The following is a 24943-nucleotide window of genomic DNA, read 5'->3' on the forward strand; positions in this document are numbered from 1 at the left end:
TAGATTCTCTTAGGAGCACCAGTCCCTGGTGCTAAAAAGGTTGGGGACCACTGCTCTAATGTACCTGCCAAGCTAGCGATCGGGGAGTTGAAGCACTCCCAAACTAGATGCTGGTGCCCTTTCTGACATCCCATCGCACCACAAACAACAAAACAAAACAAAACAAACGGCCTGAGACTTTTATTATATTGTTCCTGGAATAATTTTGGCGAGGAGGAGTTCCTGCAATTCATGACAGGCTTTGGTAACCTCAACAATTGTTGTCAAGACCTGGGGGAATCTTTGCAAATCTAGAAAAATGAAAGCTACAAATGGGTAATCTGCTTTTTAAGAAACTGCTTTGTAAATATCTGTTGTTTTAAAGAAACAAGAAATAGACCACAATATCGTCTCTTGCCACATGGAGATGCCTAGACCTTGGGGGAAGCTGGTGTCCCCCACAGTTTATTCTGGATTGAAGGATCTTCTGACCCAAGGATGTTGCGGGAAGGGTGTTGAGTTCTGCAGCTTTGGTCTTCTTTCTAATCTTTTCTCACTGAAGGCCAAGAGGTGCCTTTTCAAAGCAGAAATTACAACTCTGACGTTTTTGAAGGGATCAATAGTATTTATTTAGTGCCACTAACATAGGGACCACAGGCAGGGCCGCATATTGGGGGAGAGGGAATGAAGGGTCAGTGCTCTCGCTGGCCATGAGGCTGGCCAGTGGGCTACATTCACCCTTTGACTAGATGCTCCCTGGTGCGAGAGGGGGTCCTGGAAACTCTCCCAGGGATGAAGGTGAATGTCTTCCTGTTCTCACTTCGCCAGGCCTGCAGCGCTGGGAGTGAGGAAGCATCGAGAGATAAGGGACTAGGAGGAGGAGGGCAGCACAGGCGCGGGGTGCACAGGCAGGGCATAGGGTGTGAGGGGCGCTGTGGAGGCCTGGGCCCATGTGCATGGAGGGGTGTAAAATTGGGTGAAGGTTGGGCAGACGAGTGTGAGCCACGACGTCATCGTGTGTGTGTGACAGCATTGCTGTGTCTCTGGGATGTCATCACAGCATCTGGGTGCGGGACTGTGTGGTGCAGGTGTGGGTCTGTGAGAGTATTAGGTGGTGTGACGAGCGTGGGGCGCAGGCCAAGGGTGCCCGAGTGTGGCCCTGGCGTGTTCTGTGCTGTGGACGTCTTGTTGCACCGTGTCTGCAGATCGGCGAGTCAGGGCCACCCCTCAGTCCTGCAGGCCGGGAGCCTCCTCAGCCACTAGGGCAAGAAGGAGTTAGGAATACAATAGTCAGTCAGAAAGCAGAAGGACAAACCCTGCCAAGCCTGCCTCCTCCTACCCCGGCCCCTTGTTGCTACTAAGGACTCTTGGGCTCCTTCAGGGTTCACCCTCCCTGATAGACTCCTACGTGTTGAACTTTGGGACAGTGGGACTGAGGTGTGTGCTTCCTCATCATGTACAAATCTGAAGTTCAGAGAAGCCGCCCCTTGTGCTCCAGGCCTCTGCTGCAGTTTGTCTCGCTCTCACTTTTGCTCCCTAAGGCCTTGGGGATCCTGGGAGTTTGCCTCAAAGCCCCTGTCCACCCCCAGTTCCCCACAGATTTATTCCCAGAGTGGTTTTTCTAATGAGCCTGCCCCTAGTCACAGTTTTCCATGGCCCCCCAGCGCCCTCAGGACAAAGCCAGATCCTCTCGATCTGGCATTGAAGGTTCCGCCCACTCTGCCCCTCCAGGCTTTCTCTTCAGGGACTCAAACCCTGCCACAGTCCCCCCAAATTCCAAGAACCATCACTTCGCTTCCGCCCCCACCCCCTGCCTTTGCAGGAGCCATCCTGCTGCTGTCAGGAATGCCCTTCCCCCTCCTTGGCCTGGCATCGGTTCTCCTGAGGGGTCAGGGGTTGGTGCAGAGCACAGAGGCTGTTTCCTGGTCAGGGAGGAGGGGGCCGTGGCCAAGTCCTGCTTCCGCTGGCCCCCTCCCTTCCTTCCCTGGCTCTTCCCTGGGGCCCGAGCCTCACGTTCCTTGTCTGGCTCTGGTCCACCCTCCCTGGCTCCAGCTACCGTCTGACACATGCTTCACCCGCTCCCGTCCACCAGCCTGCAAAGGAGGCTCACCCCTCACCATTTTTCAGATGGAGGCTACTAAGCCCCCATTGCTGGCCTGGGCCAGTGCTGTTGCCTTCAAACTGGTTCCTGGCTCCCACCTTCCCCCCCAACCGTGACGAGAAGGTGCCTGTGAACACCTGAGTTGAGTTGGATCTTATTTTCCTAGGCTCACAACCTGCCCAGGACTGCCAAAGTCCTTACTGCAGCCACAAAGCCCTGCCTGATCTGTCCCCGTCATCGTGACCTTCCCTTCTACTCTCCCTCTGTGATCGCTCCATTCCAGCCATACCAGCCTCTTCACTCACTAGTCATGGCCCTGCCCCAGGGCCTGTGCACTGGCCGTGCTCGCTGCCTGGGGCACCCTTCCCATGAACCCACTTCCCACCATGGCTTCTCCCCCACCTCCTTTAGTTCTCTGCCCAAATGTCATCTTTTCAGAGAAGCCTGCCCTGGAAAATTCAAACCTCTTCAAACTCCCTCATCTCTTCTCGCCCATTGCCCAGGAACCCTATAATAACTCATTCATCTGGTTTATCATCTGTCTCCCCAAGAGACTGAGCCCCAAAAGAGTGGAAGTTTCTGTGCCTTATTCCTGCCTGGGTCCTTGGCACCTAGCAGCGGATCCAGAAATATGGGTAGAATGAATAGACAATAGTGATGGCGATGAACTTGAGCAACACTTGCTGTGTGCCTGGCTCAGTCAGGGCCGAACGCCCATCTTCAGCCTTCCACATCACCATTACAACTTTTGCGACCTCCAGCCACATAGCCCCTAAGCCAATGTTTACTTAATATTTGTCTTTATCTCAATTGTGATTTTTAAAATTAATTAAATTGATCTCCAAAGGACACCGAATCTTACCAAGTAAAGGAAAGCTGGTGCACTTGCCATCAATAGAAAATGACTTAAGAATGTGCAGTTAAGAAGACAGACCTGTGCTCAAGTCCTGGTGAACCGGGCCCTGGGTCCGCCTGTGCTTTGTGACCGCGAGAGAGCAGCATGCGTGTGGTAGGTGTTAGGCTGAGTTAGCACCGGCGGGGATTTTCTCCAGGTGCAGAGGAATAAGTGTAGAAAGGAAATCAGCTGCCGCGGAGCAGCTGATGCTGGACCTCAGTCCCAGCCTCTAATTGGGTTCATCTAAAACCTAAAATTTGAGTGTTGTGATTCTACGGCCAGTGATTCGCCCACAGTCGCCCACTGAGTGGCCGGCCGAACCAGGACTTGAGCCCTGAGCTGATGGTCTTGGCCCGCTTGTCCCTGGCCCCTTTCTGTGGGGAAGGATAGTCAAGGCTGGAGCCTGGCGAGCCAGAGGCCATTCCTGCGACCCTGCAGAGAGAAGCAGGAGGGGCCCAGGCTTAAGTGCACATTGTTTTCTTGGCAGGTCGAGGTCCTTTGGAGTAAACAATGTCAAGAGCTTCCCCGTTCTCATCTGGAACCCAGACAGGTCTGGCTCTGGCCCTGACTTGCTGACGCATGACCCAGGGCCGATCACTTCCTTGGGGCCTCAGTTCCCTCTCTGAGAAATGGGGATAATAATAGAACCTCCTTCCTTGCCATGATGGCTTCGGGCCAAGATGGAAAGAGGAAAACTACTCAGAGTAGGGGCTTCTCCCTACCCTCCTGCTTTCTGCTTTGTGGGCTGCCTGGAACAGACATCCAGAGCAAGGGGACCAGTTCTGCAAGCGAGTGAGCGCCTGGTGCAGGGAGTATGTAAGACGAGGTATAGTGGAGATGGAGGTGGATGTGGAGAACCTCGAGGAGTTGGCGAGAGACCTCTGGAAGTCTGACCCAAGGCTTGTGATCAGCACTCTGAGTCTGAAATGCATCTAAGGGGATGGCGGTCTGAAGGAGGCCACAGGCTTTATGGTCAGCGGGATCTGACTTAAAATCTCAGCTGTCTCCCTGGGCCTCAGATCCTAACCTGCAAATGAGACTGCCAATCCCCGGGTCCTAGGCCAGTAGTGCGTTGCCAAACAGGGAGTGTGGCCTCTACCAAGGAGGGAGCACAGGGTGTTCTTGGGGCGGTAGCCTGAGTCACCTTCCCCATGACGCACAGGGTGTCGTTGGACGGATGACCGGTCCCCGGGAGGTGGTGAGGGGGTCACAGGCGTTGAGGCATGACCTGATCATGTGCTAGCCACCCCGAGGTTCCTTACTGAGGCCCCCGGCCCCTTGCTCCAGCCATTGGTAGACAGGACTTTACGGCTGGCGAAGCATTCCCACGCCCTTCACTTCAGAAGCCCCTATTTTTGTAGAAGTAAAAAGCGAGGCTCACAGGGACAGGGGTGGAGTGAGAGGCCGAGGGTCACTCTCAGACACTGTTCCTCCTCCTTCCTTTCCTCCATCCAGCCACCTTCCCCTGCCCTAGTCTAGGCCACCTGGGCCTTTGCCCTGGCTGTTCATGCCCCTGGAGCATTGCTGCCCTTGTCCTCCTCCCCGGGCTGGCCGGCTCCTGCCCATCCCCCATCTCGGAGGTTCTCTCCTCACCAAGGCCCTCCCTTGCCTTTTCGGAGCCTGATTGCCTGGGTTCATGTCCCAGCTCATCCCTCCCGGGCTGTGTTACCTGGAGCTTCATGCACACCTTCTTTGTGCCTCACTCTTTTCATCTAGAAAGTGGGAATAACAGTAGCTCACCAACTGATAGGTTGTAAGGACTGAATGAGTTAATAGTGCAGAGTGCTTAACACTGTGCCCGGCTCACACTAGCTCCTAATAATTGTAGGATCTTGGTTACTCTTCTTATCGTGGTTCTATCATTGTCTCTCTTGCCCACTATTCAGGGAGTTTCATGAATACGACTGTATGTGTTTTGGTCACTGCTGTGTCCCTAGGGCCCGGTAAAGGGCCTGGTATACAGCAGGCACTCAATTAAGGAAGCAGTAAGTGTGAGACAGGCCTCCCTCCACCCCTAGTCTTGAGACCGAAGCCCTGAAACAACCTCAGTGCCTCACCTGATCAGGGCTACATTGCCTGAAGGGGGCCTCTGGGACTCCAGGATCCTCCTCTTGAATTCCTCCAGGCCAGCTTGGTCTGCAGAGAGAGGGAGAGGTTAGGCTCAACATATTGCCTTAGTAGCCCCTTCCCCTGGGCTAGGGATAGGCTGGCAGCCGGGCATACAAGGTGGGGAGGATCCCCCCCCCCCTCCTGGGTCTGCTCTGACTCACCAATAGGTGGCGGATTGGGGACAGGGCTTACAGGTCTTGGTACAGGCATCGGCTGCGACTGTGGAAAGAAGGATAGAGAGAGATTGGCAGAAGCTGGGACCCCTGACCCAGAGTGCCAGGGAGGTTCCTGCCCCTTTATGCCTTTGGAGACCTGGCTCTGTGGTCCTTCTGGGGTGGAGAAGCAGACAGATAACTCATGGAGAAAGGTACACATGGTAATGGATATATAATCACCTGTACCCACCTGCCCTCAAATAACTGGAGACTGCAGGTTCGGACTTCCTTTGGAAGTCCCCCAGAGACGTGCGGGGTCGACTTGCCTCAGTCTCTGTTATAGCCTCATTGCCAATCTGACCCCAATCTATGACCCTAGCTGAGTTCATCCACCCAACCCAGCCTCTCTCCAGACTGAAGTCGGCCCACTCTGTAAACCAGTGGACCTTGATTCTCAATGCCATGCCTCAAACAAACCTTAGTCAATCCCCTGAACCTGAAATCCAAAACCACTTCTGAACTCAATCACTTAAAATCCGATTCCAACATGAAAATGGAACTTCTTGGAATCAAACCCCAACCTAAACCCAAACCCAATGACACACCTGATCTGACTATAATTTTAGATCTTATTCTAACCCCAACCCCTCCCCTAGACCCAACTGTTATGAAAAATCCATCCCCCCAAACCCACTCCCCTAGCCTCAACCCTGGGCTCCATCTTGGCCACCCACAAACACCTTCCCAAGACCACGTTCAACCTAAATTCAAACTTAGACCCCAGCTTCTACCTGAAACAAACCCTCAAGATCAGCATCAACACAGCTTCTACTCTAGATCCAGCCTTGAACCTAACCCTAATCCAATATATCACCACCCTAACCCAGGGTCATCTAATCCTTTACCTCAAATATATCCCATTGCCAGCCCAGCTCAACCCCTAACCAGCCACCCTAAACCTAACCCAACCTCAGTTCTTAACCCATGATCAATGCCAATTCCTGCCCCTCCTAATCCCCATGAAATCCTAAATCCACTCTTGGTCCCAAACTTCTAATTATCTCTAGACCACCAACCACCTGCACCGACCTGAGCCTCAACTCCAGTTTCAGTGCCTCGATTCGACCCAATCCCAAAGCCACTGACATCCTGGATTCACTTCTTACCCAACCCTAGATGCAACAACCACTCTTACCCAACTTTTAACTTTTTTCTTACAATCTAAACTCCAAACTCAAGCCCAGTTCTAAGACTCATGAGATGAAACCCTAACATTAACCCAAACCAACTCTAGACACGGAAGTCACCAAGAACTCACTGCGATTTAACTAAACACAAAATCAACGCCCATATCAAGCCTTCCTCTAGACCTGTCTTAACCTTCACTCTCAGCCTAATGTCACTCCCAACCGTAAACCCATTGCTCCCTGATTCTTCAACTCAACTCCCAACCCTGACACCAACCCTCAATGAATCCCTGATCCTCACCCTAAACCAGTTTTGAGGCCCATCCAATTACCCTAAACCCCAACACTTAACTCTTTCTCAGTGTCATTCTCAACTTCAAACCACCCCAATCCTAATGCCAAGAAAATCCTACATGAATATGTAACCATAATACTTAAACCAACTCTAGACCCACAGCCCACCTATGTGTGACCCCAGCCTCAATTCTAAATCCACCCTCAACGCTTCAGCCTAGCCTGATCCCAAAGCAACTGACATTTTAGATTCGCCCCTCAGTCAACCCTGGACCTGACAGCCACCCTCCCTCCGACTCCAGTCTTAATCCTACACTCTTCCTCAGTGCTGATCCCATCCCGAACCTGGCCCCAATCCTAATGTCTCAAGTCCTAACTGACCTCGAATCGGCCTCAAACCCAAGTTCAATATTACCACCAATTTGGCCTCTAGACCCAACCCCACTGCCACCTAAATCCAGGGCCACCAGCCCACCTTGGCCTTGATGCAGGTGTCCAGGGCTGAGTTGCTGACAGCCAGCTGCATCTTGAGATGCTCAGCCTCTCGCTTCTTCTCCTCCAGCTCCTTGGCCAGGCTGTCTCGCTCCTTCCGCAGCGTTGCCTTCTCCTCCAGCGCTAGCTGGGTCTGCCGGCTGCACTCGGCCTGGAGCTTGGCCTCCCGGGCCTGGGCCTCCTTCTCCACCTTCTCCTTGGCCTCCTGACTGGCCCGCAGGGCCTGCTCTGCCTCCAGCTTCTGGCGCTGGAGGTCCGAGTTCTCGCGGGCCACACGCTCGATGCCAGCCCGCAGGCTCTGGGTCAGCTCCTCCACCTTGGTGTTCATGATGGTAGGTATGAGGTCGCAGGTTCTCCGGATGGAGGCCACCTCTGAGCCAATGGGATGGAACGGGCTGTAGCTCAGAGAATCAAGGGAGCGCGGGATAATGGAGTCCCTCCAGAGGTTGCGCAGGTCTGTCTCAAACTTGGCCTTGTCCAGTGGGAGGCAGAGGGTCTGCACCTTCTGCAGACGGTCCTCGGCCAGCTGTCGCTCCTGCTGCTGCTGCTCCCGGGCCTTGCCGCACTCGGCCATCTGCTCCTCTACCACCCGCTTGCCCAGCGCCAGACCCTCCTTGTCTTTGGTGCACACTGCCTTTTCCTTGGCCAGCTCCACCTCTAGCATCTTGGCCTTCTGGTTCAGCACGAGGAGCAAGGCTATAAGTACAGGGCAATAAGACCAGGGAGAGTTATGGCGCTGCCAGGGAACCGGGCGGAAAGGCTGCCACCCTGGCTCCCTAGTGCCCAGACCACTCACCGTCGTAGCTCTTGTTAGTCTCCTTGAGTTGTTCTTGGCACTGTTTCTCACTCAGGATGATGGCGGCCATGTACCTCTGGTTGTTCACATAGACCACCTGCCCAGATGGGACACAGAGCAGAACTCAAGAGTCTGGCCCCTGTGGAGCCCCTGGACCCCTGGCTGCCCAGACCCTTGGGGCTGGGGTTCCAGATCCAGCATCCAGATGGCGTGGGTTAGTCCAGTCCACAAAGGCATGGCTTCTTTGTAGGGAAAGCTAGTCTGATCTTGAAAAGTTGTTATGATTAATACAATTTGACAATAAAAAGGAAGGAGTCACTGATACACACTACAATGTGGATGAACCTGGAAAATATGCTGCTGAGTAAGAGAGGTCAGTCACAAAAGGCCACATAGTGTAGGACTTTATTTAGATAAACTGTCTAGAATAAGCAAATCCGTATGAGACAGAAAGTAGATTTGTGGTTGCCAGTGTCTGGCGAGGGAGCAATGAGAATGACTGCTAATGGCAATGGGGTTTCCTTCTGCGGTGATAAAAAGTGTTCCAAAATTAATTGCGATGATGGCGGTACAACTCTGTGAATGTACTAAAAATCATTGAACTGTATGCTTTAAATGAGTCAGTTGTGTGGCTTGTGAATTAAGTTTTTGCGGTTCAACAAAGGCTGCGCCTTCCAAACTGTGGAACAGAAGCCCCTGCAGAAATATAAGTAAAGATACAAAGAGTGCAGAAGGTTTGTCTTTCTGCCACTCCTTGTCCTTCCTCCCTAGGAAGCTGGGCCTGTGCTAATGCCCTGGAGTTAGCGAGAGCATAGAAATAGCTTGGGAAGTTCCAGTGACTTCTGCTTTCAAAAAACTTCGCCACAGAAGGGGAAAGACTACAGGTGGAGACAAAATGAGTTGGGTCCAAACATGAAGCAAGAAAGAGGTTATCTGCTAGTTAAAGCAAGTGTCAAAAGGGGGTCCCAGGACGTCCAGCCACATCTTAGGTCAGGTTCCTGGAGCCTCGACACAGGTGGTGGTGGGACAGACCCCCCAAAAATCACTGAGTTCAATGCTCCTTTCTCTTCCAGGATCCCAGGGCCAGAAATGCAGTTGCATTTTTGCAGAAATTTTAAGAAAAATCATGTTTCTTAGCACTGCTAGAAACAGGGAGAGACCAAGATTCACATCTGCTACCGTCAGATATGAGGGTGGCTGGGGTGGGTCTGGGCACTATTTCCCAGCCATTAGCACCTTGCTCCTGGAGTGGGGGCATGGGATCCAAGGTCCTCTCAGAAAACCCTGAGGGATTCCAGTTTAAAGGAATTTGTCAACTCAAAGGGAGAAAAAAAATAAAAGCATGATTTTCAAATTTTAAGGTTGTAAAGATTCAGATTCTTAGATTTCTAATCTTCTGTGATGGGGAGTCAGGATTCCGGCATGTGTGAGAATGTCTAACTTTATGATCCTGATTCCTTCCTAATGGCTCCTGGGCGGGATGGTGGTGTGTGTCCTGGATGATCCAAATGGGCTAATTCTATGAAGTGAGAGGACAGAGGGAGCCTGTCCTGGCTTAGGGGATCTGATGGGGTACACAGCCCTGAGGCCCTAGGGTTCTGAGGGGGAACAGATCCCATTCTGGGAGTCTGAGGGAAGACCTGCCCTGTTTTGGGGTATGAGGGAGGAGTCCTTCCCTGGGGGTCTGAGGTGGACCTGCCCTGCTCTGGGGTCTGAGAAGGGGAGACGTGGCCCTTCCTGGGGTAGATCTAATGGGGGCCTTTCTGCCCAGTGATGAAGTCTGGGTGGTCTGAGAATCCATCAAGGGCTTATCCTTCTCCCTGCCCTCCACCCCACACTGCAGCCAGCCAGGACCCCTTCTGTAGGAAAAACCAAGGTTGTCCCCATCTGGCTTCCCTCCCTATCCCAGCTGAGGCCCAGGGGGCCCCCTCTTCATTGTCTCTGGCGCCAAGACCTCCACAGAGGAAGCACGTGCGTGCGTGTGAGGGAACACAGCGATTGCCTAGTGAGTTTGACACCAGCTGGGAGTGCTAGGGGGTGACAATCTCCATGAGACCCCCCACGTGTGTTGCTGTTACTTTCCCCCTGGGGCCATCTGCTTCGCCCCCTCATGAACGCCAACCCCTTCTCAAGCCTCCATTTCCCCAAGAGTTTAGAGCTTCTCCCTACTTCCCGGGCTCAATGATGAGATTATATTTCTAAAGCCGATGCCTTTAGAAATATAAGCATAAGGCAAATATAAGCCATTCATACTTATTACTAAGTAAGAACCAAATTCTGAGTATTTAGGCAGCTCTTATTTGCATTGTATTTGCAGCTGGCACATTCTGGGTGCTTTATGCATATTAAATCATAGGCCCGGTTACACTTGAATTCCAGATAGATGACGAATACTTTTTTTTTTTTTTTACTTAAGTATATCCGAAATGTTGCATGCGACATATTTACACTAACAAAATATGCATTGTTGATCCACATGGGCTCCTCAAGCAAAATGTAGTGTCTGCAACTATCCCATTTCATGGATCAGAAAACTGAAGCTCAGAGAGTTGATATGAGTTTCCCAGGGTCCCCAGGGCCAGTGTCAGGCCCTTGACCTTACCCGGTCGGCCTGGCACTGGCGGAAGCTGGCATTGATCCGGTCCAGGTCACGGCGGGCGCCCAGCAGCATCTGCATGATGGTATCCTTGGCACGGGCAGTGAGGTTGAGCTCCTTGGACAGGTTGGCCTGGCTGGCCGTGAGCCCCAGGACCTGGCTGTAGAGGCCGTCAGCCCGGCGCTCGGTGGCCTGCAGGTTGGACTCGGTGCTCACATGCACATTGCCATAGACCATGAACAGGACAAGGCCCAGGATGATGAGGAACTGGATGAGTGACACGAAGAGGAAGAAGTAGCGCAGGTAATACCAGCAGCCACGTGGGCTGCTCCCCGCCCTGGAGTAGGAGCCCCCGTGCTCCATCGCCAGCCCCATTTCTTCCCCCGCCTGCTGCCCGGTGCACCAGCGCTGCTCAGCTGGCCGGCCTGCTCTGGGTGGCGGCTGTGCCACTTCTGGACCCTGCCGCCCTTGGGGGGAGTGTTTATATTACTCCTCTTAATACTTCCTCTGCCTGGCTCCTTCCTGGCCAGGAGGAAACGGGGGCTGTGGGTTATCTCAACACTCCCACCCGGGCTGTGAAGGGAAAGGGGGAGGGAACCAAGGCTGGCTGCCTCTCTGATTAACACTGGGTGGGGCACGAGCGGGTTACTAAGATATCTTGGCTTCTCTGAGCCTCAGTTTCCCCACTTGCCCTTGCTCTGTGCCTGACGCTGTTCTTAGTACTGGCTGCATGTTAGCTCATGTCATCATCTCCATTGTGTGGGAGAGGAAACTGAGGCATACGGAGGAGAAGGGACTGCTCCCAGGCCTCACACTGTTATGTCAGTGAGCTGGGCTCATTTCCCAGCAGGTTGGCTCCAGATGTGTGCCCACCTCACAAGGCAGTGTCGATTAAATGAGCTATATTTTGCAGAGTGCTTAGCCCAGGGCTCAGGAACTGGCAATCAGAGCCTCATGGAGGGCTGATCTGTGGATTATAGTGATGTGGACTCCGCAAGTTGTCATACTGCCCAATGCCTGGCTCACATAGGTGCTTAAGTTCTCTGGGAGAAGCAGCAATGAACTTGTTGCTGGGAAGAGCTGCATTGGTCTGTGTCAGCTCGGGGGGGGGGAGTAGCTTTGCCTGTCTGTGGCTCATTCCCTCCCTCCCCCTCCCTGAAATAGGATATGCATAATGCCCAATCACAGGGCTATGGCAGGGGGAGCTTTTATTATTATTATTATTTCCTGTTGAGGCATTATTTTGGGTCTCCGTGAGATGGTGAACAGGAAGTGCTCGATAGGTGGGGGCTGAACTTTACTGGGGGTCGCTCCCAAGTGAAGCATGGTGGAGATTTCAAAACCGAGGAGCAGAGGCTTCTGGGTGCTCCCTCCTGTCCGTTTCCCCAGATCCAGGAGCTCCAGGGAAACCATACTGGGTGATGCCAAGGTCCCCCAAAAGTCATCAGGCCCAAGCCCAGCTAGAAGGGGCCCTCAAGCCTGTGGAGACAGAGTGGACACAGCTCCTAGCCCCATGGGATAAAGCGTGGTAGGAAGTAAGGACAGGAGCAAAGGGAAAAGGGACAAGGAGATGGAAAGGAGGCTGGACCCTGGATGGGTAACAACACAATTGTCCACTGCATGGTGTGATGTACAGGAGGGCGAAAGCTCTAGCAGGGGGACCCATCCCCCCATTAGCCAGTATAATGAAGGGGGAGTAGTTGACAGGGGGAAGGGGTCCTCCAGGGTGGTGTTCATCAAGGAGCTGGGAGTTGGGTCGGGAAGGAGGAAGTTCCCAGGGGTGGACAGGAAACCCCTGTCTGACCTTTGGTCCTTGCAGCTACCCCGTGATTCCTGATTCCCGACCCTTCCCAGCTGCTCTTGAAGGGAGGAGGGTTGGGGGCTGCAAGTGGTGCCCAACCAGCTATTCCTCTAGGTTGGCCAGGCCCACCCAGAGTCGTCCCCCCCACTCCGCAGTGGGTGGGAGGAGGACATCTTCCACCTTCGTTAATGGGGGCCATATAGGCAGAGCGAATTCATGGTTACAATCTAGAGCTCTGGAGTTGAGTTCTGGCTGTGCCGCCTACCACTGTGTGTCCTCAGGCAAGTTACTTCTCCTTGAGCCTCAGTTTTCTCCTGTCTAAAGTGGAGGCAACATAGCCAGTTAAAAACACTTGTGACAGTGCCTGGCAATTAATCGATGGTGGCATTTTTTTTTTTTTTTTAAGGTGGCAGGTTCAGGATCATGCACAGCCTCCGATGCCCAGCTGAAGAACTGAGACGCCAGGAAGGAGCACTACACCCACATACTGTTGTCTAGGGCCTGTGGGAGCACAGGGAACGGGGGAATGATAGGAGAAGAGTCTGAGTGACAAGGGTCCAGTGGAGGAGCTCAGGCATGGGGGCAGCGCCTGGGCCAGAGCCAAGACATGTGACATTCTAGGTGTGTACTTAAGATTCTGGCCATCCTTCATGATATATTGAAGGTGTTCATATGTATAAATATGAACATGATATCTGTTGTCAAGGAAAAAAAAAAAGGCAACCATAAATTCCCAGAAAAGTAAAAAGCCACCCTAGATGTGATGGTGCCGATGTGCTACAATTCTGAACAATTGTTACAATGTCAGAACAAGAGTTTACTGTCTTTATATCAAGTTCAAAAATAATATTGTTTCTTGTCGACAATTTGATCTCACATCTTTGACTTGTAATGTTTCTTTTTGAATAACTTGTTTTAATAGCTAGATTTTTTTTTTTTTAAAGGAAGAAGTAATGATGTAGTTTCTTCTATTTGCTCAATATTATGTCTTTGGGATCTGTTGATTCCTTTTGCCTCTTGTTTAGGTTTTCCCTACGTAATAAATTCCATAATAATTATCAGTGGGCATTAAGACGGTTTTTAAATGTTTTTTTTAATTTAATGAACAAAATAAAATTCCATATCAAATCCCCACAAATGAAATCACCAGGTTCCAAAGCAGTCATATTTTACATTTTGACACCTTTCACCAACTTGTCCTCCGAAAAGGTTGTTTCTGTTGACATCCCTGCCAGCAGTATCTAAAATCTCCAAAAACAGACTTGCTGAACACATTCTGACTATTTCACTGGACAGAAAATTCCAGAGGGAGGAGGCGAGTGACTGGTCCTTGGATTCACATGAGGTAAAGTGCATCGGCCCTGATGTGAGTGTTTTTTTCCTGAAAACAATTTGTTATGATCACAGGAAATTTTGTGCATGAACCTCTCTGAGTTCCCTCAGAAGGTCATCCCCAAATTAGGCTTCGATTTTCTTAAATTAAAAACAATCAATTTGGTTTAATTTGTTTGTTTAGGCAGAGAAGGGGAAACTTCCATGAGGAAGTCAACTTCATGTCACTACCTGAAAAGGGACACTGAAGTCCTCCTGGAGACATGAGGTTTTTTAAAAAACTTTCACAGAACTTCTGGAAGGTCTTCGAGGAAGTAAAATTTCTGGTGAAGAAAAATTTCAGCAAGGTTCAGAAAACCCTCCATGTTTACACCGTTGTGTTTGGGTTTCGGTTAAATTCAAGTGAAATTAAGTTCTGTGCTTTTGGAGGTGACAGAGGAGGCAAAGAAAGCACTTTGGAAAGAAACAGCATATTCTCTCTGGGCCTCTGAGTTCCTCGCTAAGAAAAAGGTGACCCACTTTCTTACCTGGAACAGGGAGGCCAGCGAGGTCAGGCCGCTGCTGTCCTAGGTGCCCTCCATCCGCAGCTACGCCAAGGTTTCCCATACAGTTCTCCCACTGCTGTCTGCGGCTGTCTGTGGAGGGAGGCTACAGAGGGACCATGGATAGAGGGGGCCAGGGCAGGGACCCAGGAGGATGTACTGGGGACAGGGGTGGAGATACAAAGATAAAGAGAGACTCAAAGACAGAGAGACAGAGACTCTGAGTGGTAATTAGACAGGTGGAGAGACAGAGGCAGAACAGGGCAAGGTCAGGCTAGGGGCCGGCCCTGCGGGGTGGGAGGCCGGTGCGGGTCTGTGTGGCAGGGCCCACTAAGGACTGCTGTTTGCTCCCCTGGGCAGCTGGGGAGCCTTGGTGCAACCAGGGGCCTGGGCATGTTCTCCCTAAGTTACCCCCAAACCTATGGGCCTCCCCCGGAGTTCAAAGCCCCCAACTTCTGCCCTCTCTCCCTTTCCAGCTCTCTCTGACACCAGATCTGACTCCCCCTTCCTGCTCACACACCTACCATGGCTCCCCATTTCCCTGCATCCTGAGAGCTGAGTTTCAGGGGCCTCGCGGGTATGGTAATAAGTGAATAACAATGATAAATGTTTTACGTCCCACGTAGAGCCCTGAGCCCAGCCTTTTACGTGGATCGACCCTTGGACCCCACAGCTGCACAGTGAGGGGGGGTCTTAAGCCAGACAAAGGCCAGTGTCCTGGTCTCCAGCTCTGGCAGACTGCAGAGGGAGAAGCGATTTCCTGCTCACTTCTGGATTTACGCCAGGGTTGGGGGCGGTTCTCAGACCCACCCTTCGCCTCAAGCTTCGCACCCCTAGAGGGCAGCAAACAGACTGCAGGCTGGGGCGACCCCTGGTGGCCGACAGCCTAACGCAGCAGCTAGACCCTCTCATTCCTCCTCTCAGCCTCACTTTCTCCGGGGGTGCGGGGACATGGGGGGTGAAGAGGATCCCTCCAGTTCTTGCTCCAGGTGGGCCCCCTGTCAGATAAGGACCCTGATCAGGTACCTCCAAGCCCCAGGAGGGTGGGGGGATAACGAGCAAGACTGGCTGAGGGGGGAATCAGAGTTCCAAGGGCTCCCACTCCCCTCCCCCTACATCAGCCTCTTAAGAATTTTTCAAATCCAAATTTAATTTTTAAAAAAGAAATACATGTGTATGATTTTTAAAATGCAAACTTTACAAAATGATATACAGAGAACATGAGTCTGCTTTCCTCACCAACCAACCTCCCAGGCCTTTGGTTCCCAACCAGAGGCCATAGCTGTGGCCCGTGTTCCCTAGGGAAATATTTGGATAAAAGTCTCCCTCGGCTTTGCATTTAAAAAAATGTACACGAATTATTGCTCTTCTGCTTTTTACATCTATGTGTCTCTGAGAAGATCTGCTTTAGCTTTTTTAACAGTTGCATAGTATTCCATGTGGATAGACACTCATTTAAAGTCCTCAATTGGCAGCATGGAGTTTTCCAGTTTTTTTGCAATTACCAAGTATGTGGTAATAATGCCTTCATGCTTCCCTCTCCTTTTTAAAAGTTCATTTTAAATTTTGGAATACTTTTAGATTTACAGAAAATTTGCAGAGGTACCACAGAGTCCCTTAATGGCCCTCACCCAGCTTCATCCATTTTTAACATTTTAATGTATACCATGATTCCTTTATCAAAACCAACAAATTAACTTTAGTATCTTACTATTAACTAAATTCTAGATTTTCTTCGATATACCTACTAGGTGTTTTTCTGTTCCAGGATCCAACTCAAGATTCTGCATTACATTTAGTCTATCGTTTTGTACTCATATATATATATATATATAGTTGTAGAAAATTGTTAGAAGGGGGAACTGATGGGTCAAAATGTATGTGCACTTTTAATTCTGAGAGATTCTAGAAAACTGCCCTCTCAAGTGGTTATACCACCAGCACTGTGTGATTGCTCATTTTCCCACGACAGTGCCAACACAGTGTATCTGCAAACTTTTAATTTGCTTTTGTTTTTGTCTTTGCCAAACTAATCAGTAGAAATTGGTAATACACTGTTGCTTCAATTTACATTCTTTTCTAGAAGTGTGGTCGGGTACCTTTTTTGGTATGTTTCTATGAACTGACTCTCCATTTTGTCCATTTTCCTACTGAGTTGTTTTTTAAAAATGTATAAGAGCTCCTTATATAATAAAATATAATAATTTTATTCCTGGGTATAAAAAACTATCTGAAATAGATCTTTCTTTTCTTTCAAAGGATTTTCTAGATAGTTTTTTATTGATAGGAAAGTTTCAGTTAATTCTCTTGGGATTTCTACATATAAAATATACCCCCAGCAGGTAATATTATTAAGTTGAATTGCTTCTGATGCATTCCTGCCAAAAAATGCCAACCTGAAATTAATCATAAGTAAACAACACACAAACCCAAACTCAGACTCCACAAAACGACTGGCTTGGGCTTTTAAAAAATGCCAATACCTTGAAAAGCAAAAAGACAGATTGAGGGATGTTCCAGACTAGAAGCGATGAAAAAGACCTGACAAATACAATGTGTGAGCCAGGATATCCTTTTGTTATAAAAGACGTTATCAGGACAGTTGGTGAAATCTGTTTAAGGTCTGTAGGTTAGATAACAGTATTTTATCAATATCCACTTCCTGATTTTCATAATTGTATGATGATTATGCAAGATGATTTCTTGTTTTTAGGAAATCCATACTCAAGTATTTATGGGTAAAGAGACATCATTTCTGCAAGTTTTTCATAAAAGAGAGAGAGAACGCAAAGGTGGTAAAAGTTAATATTTGTGGAATCTGGGTGAAGGGTGCCTCGGAGTTCTCTGTATTCACCTTCCTATTCTTCTGTAAGTCTGAAGTTATGTCAAATATAAAGGTAAAAAACAATAATATGAAATTGAGTCACATGAAATTGATATTTCAGTTATTTTTGATCTGTATAAACAATGTTTTCATATAATCCAACCTACAAATTTTCTTCCTCTTTTCTATATTTGTACATTGCTTTTTCTTGTTTAATTGCATTGGCTAGTACCACCAGAACAATATTAACTAATTGATAGTGATCTTTCCTCCCCTTGGCCTCGATTTTGATGGCCTTTTTAGAACTTTTCTCATTTGATCCATTATTATGGTGAATTTATTAACAAACTTCTGAATACTGAACTATCCCTGCATCTCAGGCATAAGTCCCTTTGTTGTGGTATATTTTTAAAAACGTGTTGCTTGGTTCTCTTTGCTAAAATTCCATTTGGGAGTTTTGTACCATCCTCATGGGAAGAGGGGTCGATAGTTTCTCATTGAGCCATCTTTGTCATTTTTGGTGTGAAGGATAAGCCGGCTTTCTACACGTGATTCCAATCATTCATTTTACAAACAAGGTAAACTAAGGTCCAGAGAGAAATGACCTCTCCAGGTGACTACGCAGCCAGGGCTGGAACCTAAAGTTCTCCTATCTGTAGGATTAGGACAACACTCTCGTTTGTGGGGTCTTAAGTCCCAAATCAGCACTATCTCACTGGGCGACCAAATGGGCCCCTGTTTCCCCCTCTGTAGAATAAGCACTAGATGGTAGGGGAGAGAGGGTCCAGTCTTCTTTCTGCACCATTTCCATTCAGAGAGGCTCCTGGGTCTAAAGCTGAGCGTTGATGAGTGTCGACCAGGCATCTCTTTCAGCGTAGGCACGTCTACAAATACCCCCGCAGGATCTGCACAGTGTCTGTTCTTCTGGCCTCCAGCCCCCATCCTGCAGGGGACTGACTCACCATCATGTGCGCCTCGCCGGCCGCCGGCGGCAGCCCCCTGAAGGTTTGGAGCGAGAACGAGACCGGGGGCTGGGCCGGGGTCGGGAGCCAGAGCGGGGCCGGGGATGCGGCACTCTGCGCTGGGAGTCGACCTCGGCTTCCAGGGCTTTACTGCAGGGGAGGGGAGACCCATCAAAACCTGGACACCTGACTCCACAGAACTCCCAGCACTCCTGCCTTTCCGGGGAACCCTACTCCCCAGAAATCTCCATACCCCAGGATCCCTATCCTTTCTCCACCCCTGCCCATCCCAGGATCCCTCCCCAGGAATTCCCAGCTCCTTTCCCAGAAGCTCCGCTCCAGACCTCTGGTCCCTCTCTCGATACCCTCGTTTCTTTGCACCCTTCTACCGCTCTCCCAGGGCCCCAAAGATGCGCCCGACCCCATGACTCCAGAGTGCTGGCCCCAACCTGGGGATTCCTTCGCCCAGGGCGCCCACCATCCCTAGGTTTTTACTCCAGGACCCGCTCTTTAATCTTCCTCTCACAAATCTCCCTAAGGCCCCGCCCACATGGGCCCGCCCCTCCTCCCTCCTCCGTCCCGGGCCCTCCCCTCACTCACACTCGTTCGCGCAGCACCGCCTCCCGGGCCGCGCAGGCTCCGCCTTCGGCCTCAGCCGTGTGTGCGCGCAGCTGCGCCTCTCCCAGCAGCCGCGCAGACTCGGTGGCCGCCGCCTCCCAGCGCGCCAGGGCTTCTGCGGGCGCAGCGGGCGCGGTTAGGCGGGAGACCGAGTTCCCAATCCCGCGCGCGCCGGCGTCCAAGTTTGTAGTCTGCCAATTGTTTGCGTGCTTTGCTTTATTTGAATCAAATTTGTGTGGTGTTTACATGGCCTTTTGGTGTCATTTGCATAGCTTTTCATAGGTTTGCACTGATTTTGGAAGTTATTTATATGGCGTTTGCATATGTTGTTGCATTTGCGTTTTTGTTACCATTGTATATTATGTGCAATTTAATAAGTGTCGTTTGCACCTGTGCGTAATTTACATCACTAGGAAACTTCTAGGTAACCCCCACCTCTAGTCCTAACCAGCACACTTGCGCCCCAACACACCTGTGAGCGCCCCGTTCTCGGCCCCCATTTGGGTCCCCTGTGCTTTGGCTTCGTCCATCTCAGTCTTAAGTGTCGTCAGCTGGGTCTGAAGCTGGCTCTGCAGAGTGAAAAAGTGGAGGGGAAATGAGAGGGGAAGGGGAGAGCAGGAGTGAATTGCCCCTGCCCTCTCTAGGGGAAAGGACACTGGTGTTTCCTGAGCTTTGTTGGAATGGCCTTTGGGGTCCTGTAGTTGTAAAACACAGTAGTGGCCGCAAAAGTCTGGGGTACCGCGTGGTGACAGCTGCCTGCCTGGAAGGAGGTCTCTGCCCAGGCTCACTGGCCCCTAACCTCAAGCCGCTGGGATGTGAAAACAGTTGAAGTTCTGCAGTCAGACTCAGGTTCCAATCCCTGCTACATCTAGACTTGCTCACTAGGGTTTCATACAATCACAAGCCCATTTGGTGGTTGACAGTGATTGGGTTTCTGGGGTAAGCTTGTCACCTCTGTGAAACATTCTGCAAAGCAACTGTCATGGCCTCAGAGCATCTTCCATCAGGAGGCAGAATCAGAATTTGAAGCCAGCGCAGGCTGCTCTTAACTTCGGCTGCCCCAGGCTCTTCCCTCAGCTGGGCAGGAAAGGGGTTAAGGGTCTGTTTTGCTTTCTAAAATTCACATACTGCCCAACCTCTTTCGGGCTCGGTACATAGAGGGACACAGTAGTTACTGAATGTGAATGGTTGGGACTTTGAGGGTGGTTCTTCTTTGAGGCCCAGAGCTGACGAAGGGTTAAGAAAAAATGAGAAGGGAGTGGTCAGAGGAAAAGGGAGGACCTGGCTGGTACATCCTCCAAGAAGCCAACTTTAGCCTCCTAATTACAGGTGACGTGAATGTTCCTATCCCGAAATAGGGCTGCCGGACACTGATGGAGAGAATAAAACGGGGCCTCCCAGGTGGGCTGGGGTCTGAGGCTTCTCTAGCCACCACCATTTATCCATTAAATAGAGGACAATGGGGACTTCTAAATCAGAAGATGGACTCAAGGTGAACTGACAATGTAGGAGTTCAAAGGGATTGTGGTACTATTTCTAATTCGCATTGAAGAACTGGTGAAGAACTGGGGAAACCAAGGCCCGGCATGGAGGTGATCTCTGGGGTGGGGGGTGCATGCCCTCTCCCTCTACTGGATGCCCCAGCACCCAACCCTGTTCACCTACCTGGCGGCCCTCACAGACCCGTAGTGCCTCCTCCAGTTCCCAACGGACACCCTCAGCTTGGTCTAGCTTCCTGGTCAGAACCTCTTCGCGTTGGGTGGCCTCTGCCAGCCGCCGCAGCAGCTCCTCGACCTCGGGCACCGGGTCCCGCGGAGGCGCTGTGGCGTTGACCCCATGATCTGGCTCTGGGCAGCGAGACCCCCGGGAGGCCGCAGCGGCCAGATTCCAGGCCAGCAGGGCCGCCCCAGCTGCCGCCGCCGCCAGGAACACTGCAGCCCCACACAGGGCGAGCACCCTCCAGGCGCGCCCTGGCTCTGGCCCTGGCTCGGCCATGCTGCCGTCCACAGCTCTGTCCCCAGACAGCCACGAGCATTTAATTGGCACCTTGGGACGCCAGGGACACCCACGGTTCCGCCCCGCCCGGCCGCTGCTTCTCGAATCACTTGGGAGGGACTGGGTTCCTGTCGGGGACCAGACCAGGCTACCCGAGCCCAGGATCGGACTGGGCATCCTGGGCTCCAGTTCTGTCTCTGCCTCAGTGTGCTGTCTGTCCTCTAAGCCTCAGTTTGCCCCTCTGTGAAGTGCAAATGGTAGTGGGTCCACCCAGGAGGGTTTAGTGGCAATCCTGTGAGTACATCCATGCAAAGCACCTAACTGCACAGGGGCGCTTGGTGAGGGCCTAAGGGCATATTGTCCCCATTCTAGTCATGGAGAAACCGAGGCTGGAAGACAAGAGGCTACTCGACCGACTTAGGTCGGCCTGGCTCAAGCTATTACACTTTCTGTGACCAGCTGTGAAGGCCAGAGGGTAGGTGCAAGGGTGAACCGGCCCCATCTCCCTACTCGTTCTCCACGAGGCCGCCAGGGGGCGATCTTACACCGTGAGTCAGATCGAGGCCACTTCACAACGTCCCTCTCAATCAAATCGCCTCCTACTCCCTTCTTCCTCCCCCTGATTGTCCTCCATTTTCATTTTCTTTCTCCTCCATTTTATCCTCTACCCTTTTGCCTCTTCCTGATGTCACCCCCCCTCCCCCCTCCCTGCAAGGCCCCTAGCATGTCTTTGATGTCATTTCCTCCTCCTGGGCCCCTCCAGCAGTACTCAATGCTCTTCAGGCAAGCGCCTTTCAACCGCAGGGCCTTTGCATCGGCTGTTTCCTCTGCCAGTGCACCCCCACCTCCCTCCGTGCCCAACTCTCTCCCACCCTAGATCCACACCTGTGTCTCTGTTGCAGAAAAATCCCAAAACCAGTGCAGCGAAAAACCAAGCAGCAATTCGGAGAGGAGAATTCAGTTTTATTACGTGCAGTCCCAGAGGAGCTAGTGCTCTGAAGATGTGGGTGCTCAGCTCAGGGACAATTTTGTTTTTATATTCGCGCCGTTGCAGTTTACTGTTAGAATGGGCATGGGCTGATTGGTTGATTTGTCTTCAGCCTCTGGAGTTGCTATGGGTAACAGGTATTTTGGCAATCTATCTGTTATCTAGACAAAATATTCCTAAGGGGAGAGTGGGTCTGCCTGTTTACAGAAACAGGACAAGGAGCTAAATACAGCAAGCAAGCATGTTTACAGAAACGGAACAGAGTTATTACAAGGTTAGCCCTTTGAATGGAAAATCCCTCTTTATCTCTCAGAACCCTCCTACTCCCCACTATCTCAGGCCCCTTTTGATCACTTCCTTCCTCCCTGCTGTAATTTTCCATTGTGTTTGATTCTTAGCTGCCTCTCCTAGCAGACTGAGCGAGCCCCTAAAAATCAAAGCCCACATCTGCCTCGTACCCACTGTCGCCACCTGGGCCTGGCACACAGTAGTTGTGCATAAGTGTGAGCCTAGTGAACACTGTTAACTAGGAGTTCGGTGTCCACCCTGGCCACCATTCCACATGAATAAATAGAAGCCCAGAGAGGCCAAGTCTCAGGCCAGAGACATACAGCAGCCACTGGTCATGGCCAGATTCTTGCTGGAGCTGGAACTCCCCACAGACCTGCAGGGACCCCTCAGTCCTGACTTCTCAAGCCCTGGCTCTGTTGGTCGCAGCCAGCAAGGGAAGTGGGACATTTTTAAAGATAGAAGTTTATACCTGGGCCGTTGTGACTGGACAAATTCTCCCAAGCGAGGGGAGACCGAGCCTTGCACTGAGAGAGAAGAGGGTTCTTGGTTTTAACCATAGGGAATGAATGTAGGGTGCCCCTTAACGACGGTTTTTCCTGTTTTCCCTTCACAGGTGTGGGAAATGGGTTATCAATTCCAGCATAAATCTTCCTTCGTTATGCAGGTTTCCTCCTGGTCCGGCTGCAGGGCATATTGCAATCTCTGAATACAGCTTGATTTAACACTTTAGTTCTTTTCTCTCCTCCCTACATTAGCTTGCCTGTGTCTCCGGGACATGCAACTCTCTAATAATGCTTATCCTAAATAGCTCAACTCCTGTGCCTGTCTATTGCCTGAATGTGCAGGCAGCATGAGCCCTGGACTTGGTTTCCCTCTGGTTTCAGTTGGGGGAAAGAATGAGGTCACCTGGTCACATGCAAAGGGTTTACTTCCTGTATGTAAATCAAGGGAATCTGCCGGAAGCCAAGAGTTCAATTGCCTGAGCAGCTGAGAACATAGGGCAAGTCCAGGCACTTCTCTAGACTTGTTTCCTCATTTATTAGATGGGGCTGTTGGGGAGTGATATGGCTGTCATGGTAGAAGGGACTCCATGAGCTCCTACTGAATTCTTCTGCAAGCTGCGGACACAGAAGTGGGGGAGCGGGGCATCTGAGCCTGTCAGAACCTGGGAGTAGGAGACTACAAGTACCTAGTGGGTGGAGGCCAGGGATGCTGCGTGACATCCTACCCATCCAGGGCAGCCCCCACAGCAGAGGGCACTCCACCGCAATGTCTACAGTGCCAAGGTTCAGAAACCCCTGCCCTAGAATGTCAGAGTGAGGCCGGAAGGAAATTGACAGTCCATACGCAGAGAAATGGTCATGGAGGGTGAAGCATGATGAGCAAGGGGAGGGGACAGGAGGGCCGGGGGGCCTGTGGCAAGGACAATGCTTGGGGATCCCTGGGTGAACAGCAGGAGACGTGGAGGGGGACTCTACTTGCCATCTGGGCTGGGGACCATAAGCCCGGGGGCAGTTCAGAAATCTGGGCAAATACAAGGGTCCTAGGCCCAGTGCCTTGGACAGGAAGTCGCCTAGGCCCAGTGCCATGGACAGGAAGTCGCCTAGACAATAGTTGGGATTCCAGAACTCTGAGGGAAGAAAATAACAGAAGAGGAAGGTGCCCAACCCCCACATAATCCTATAAAAACTAGGCCCTTCCATACCAGGGCGAGACTTCTCTGTCTGGCCCCTCTCCTCTCGGGACCAGTGAACTTCGCCCCGGGAGCCCTCTCCCAATAAAGGCTCACTTTTGAAACTTCTCTCCGTGTGTCATGTGTTTACATTACAGAAGGGATTATGGGGCATGAAAGGATCCAAGAGAATGGGTGAAGGTGTTATCAGTTCTGGGGAGTCCTGGAACTTCTGGACCTCTGTTTTTAGCATCTGGACCTCTGTTCTTAGCGACAAAGAATTGAAGGTAGATGCCTAGAAATTAACTGTTGCAAGCTAGCTATATTAAAAGCAAAAGTACACTTTTAGGAGCAGTCAGCCTTGAAGGCAAAGTAAGCTCACTCTCAAAAGGGAGAGCAAGCTTGCCCAAAAGTGGTCAGCCCAAAGACTTCTGCCAAGCGAAAGTACACCCTCAGATGAGAACACACAGGCTCAAGGGAGAGCTGCCCCATCCGTGGTGGATTTGGGGATTTTATCCTTTAATCTAACTAAAGGGTGGAATATTCATGATTTCGAGTGGTCACTTCATGGAAAATGGTTTTCTAATGGAATTAAGGAGATGCTCTTTTTCTGACCATGTTTGGGTTTTTCAGAACTCATGGCATCAAATGCATAATGGGTACAGCCTTAACCTCAATACTAATTTATTATGGTTGCATAATGAAGCAAAGATGAATCCTAGGTCACACTAGCTGTCCTGCACATTTCTATATTGGGGACTTTATCTCCTTTATTTTCTGCTTTAGCAGGAAGTTTTAAACTGCAAAACTGCTTCACTAAGTCAAAGCTATTGTTCAAGGCTGTTTTTCATTTTAGTGGCTGGCTCTGGGGAGGTGTCCTGGTGTAATTCCTGCCACAAAGGGTCTATTAGGACTGTGGCTCTCCACATTGGAGAAGCAGAGAGGCTCTCTGGAAGGGGTGGGTTCCCAGAACTGGGTACTGCAGGATGAATAAGAACAAAGGCCTTGCCTAGGTGTATCTGCAGATCCAGGTTTGAATCCCAGCTCTGCACTTGCCATGGCGGGGGACGGGGGGTGGCGGTGGGGGGGGGGGAGATCAGGAACCAGGATAAGGTGTCCTTCTGATTACATATTCTGTTTTTTTCATTGGAACCATGGGCATCAGGAAATTAGTGAGGAGACCAGAGCAGGAGGCTATGCATCAGTGAGCACTGACGAAAGCGTACAGTCCTTTAAAACGATCTCAGTGGAGAAGAGGGCGGTGTCGGCAGCAGGGTGGTGCCTGCCCAAACCCCTTGGGTTCCTGAAAACACT

At 51.0% G+C, this 24943-nt stretch overlaps 2 protein-coding genes and 1 long non-coding RNA gene across 4 annotated transcripts; all 3 read right to left on the reverse strand.

Annotated features, from left to right (window-relative positions):
• Positions 1-175: 175 nt before the first annotated feature.
• On the reverse strand, positions 176-11023 carry LOC107517247 (plasmalemma vesicle associated protein). 2 transcript variants are annotated; one of them, XM_016157779.2, is made up of 7 exons: positions 10611-11023; positions 8009-8105; positions 7196-7908; positions 5246-5303; positions 5033-5111; positions 4645-4687; positions 176-1238 (listed from the first exon to the last, which is right to left on the reverse strand). In XM_016157779.2, the coding sequence occupies exons 1-6, from the start codon at positions 10977-10979 to the stop codon at positions 4684-4686; spliced, it is 1320 nt and encodes a 439-aa protein (XP_016013265.2). In that variant the 5' UTR covers positions 10980-11023; the 3' UTR covers positions 176-1238; positions 4645-4683. The 2 variants fall into 2 exon arrangements, with proteins under 2 accessions (XP_016013265.2, XP_016013264.2); XM_016157778.2 differs by lacking the exon at positions 4645-4687 and having other exon boundaries at positions 10611-11022.
• Positions 11024-17716: 6693 nt separating this feature from the next.
• On the reverse strand, positions 17717-18584 carry LOC118612459. The gene is made up of 2 exons (XR_004954947.1): positions 18515-18584; positions 17717-18215 (listed from the first exon to the last, which is right to left on the reverse strand). It is a non-coding gene; the product is annotated as an uncharacterized LOC118612459 (long non-coding RNA).
• Positions 18585-18661: 77 nt separating this feature from the next.
• CCDC194 (coiled-coil domain containing 194) lies at positions 18662-20678 on the reverse strand. The gene is made up of 3 exons (XM_036233363.1): positions 20349-20678; positions 19156-19252; positions 18662-18798 (listed from the first exon to the last, which is right to left on the reverse strand). Exons 1-3 carry the CDS (start codon positions 20676-20678, stop codon positions 18662-18664), a joined length of 564 nt encoding a protein of 187 aa, XP_036089256.1.
• Between the last annotated feature and the right edge of the window lie 4265 nt (positions 20679-24943).

This window comes from Rousettus aegyptiacus, unplaced genomic scaffold (genome assembly GCF_014176215.1).
Source record: "Rousettus aegyptiacus isolate mRouAeg1 unplaced genomic scaffold, mRouAeg1.p scaffold_m13_p_16, whole genome shotgun sequence".
NCBI classification, from domain to species: Eukaryota; Metazoa; Chordata; class Mammalia; order Chiroptera; family Pteropodidae; genus Rousettus; species Rousettus aegyptiacus.

Excerpts from the sequence above, each read along its gene's own strand:
- LOC107517247 (XM_016157778.2), bottom strand. The coding sequence starts at position 10,979 with ATGGGGCTGGCGATGGAGCACGGGGGCTCCTACTCCAGGGCGGGGAGC. Across the intron at positions 8,106-10,610 it reads GCCAGTGCCAGGCCGACCGG|GTGGTCTATGTGAACAACCA; the intron begins GTAAGGTCAAGG and ends CCATCTGGGCAG. Across the intron at positions 5,112-5,245 it reads CCCCAATCCGCCACCTATTG|ACCAAGCTGGCCTGGAGGAA; the intron begins GTGAGTCAGAGC and ends CTCTCTCTGCAG.
- CCDC194 (XM_036233363.1), bottom strand. The coding sequence starts at position 20,678 with ATGGCCGAGCCAGGGCCAGAGCCAGGGCGCGCCTGGAGGGTGCTCGCC. Across the intron at positions 19,253-20,348 it reads GGGTCTGTGAGGGCCGCCAG|AGCCAGCTTCAGACCCAGCT; the intron begins GTAGGTGAACAG and ends TTCACTCTGCAG. Across the intron at positions 18,799-19,155 it reads CGAGAACGGGGCGCTCACAG|AAGCCCTGGCGCGCTGGGAG; the intron begins GTGTGTTGGGGC and ends CTGCGCCCGCAG.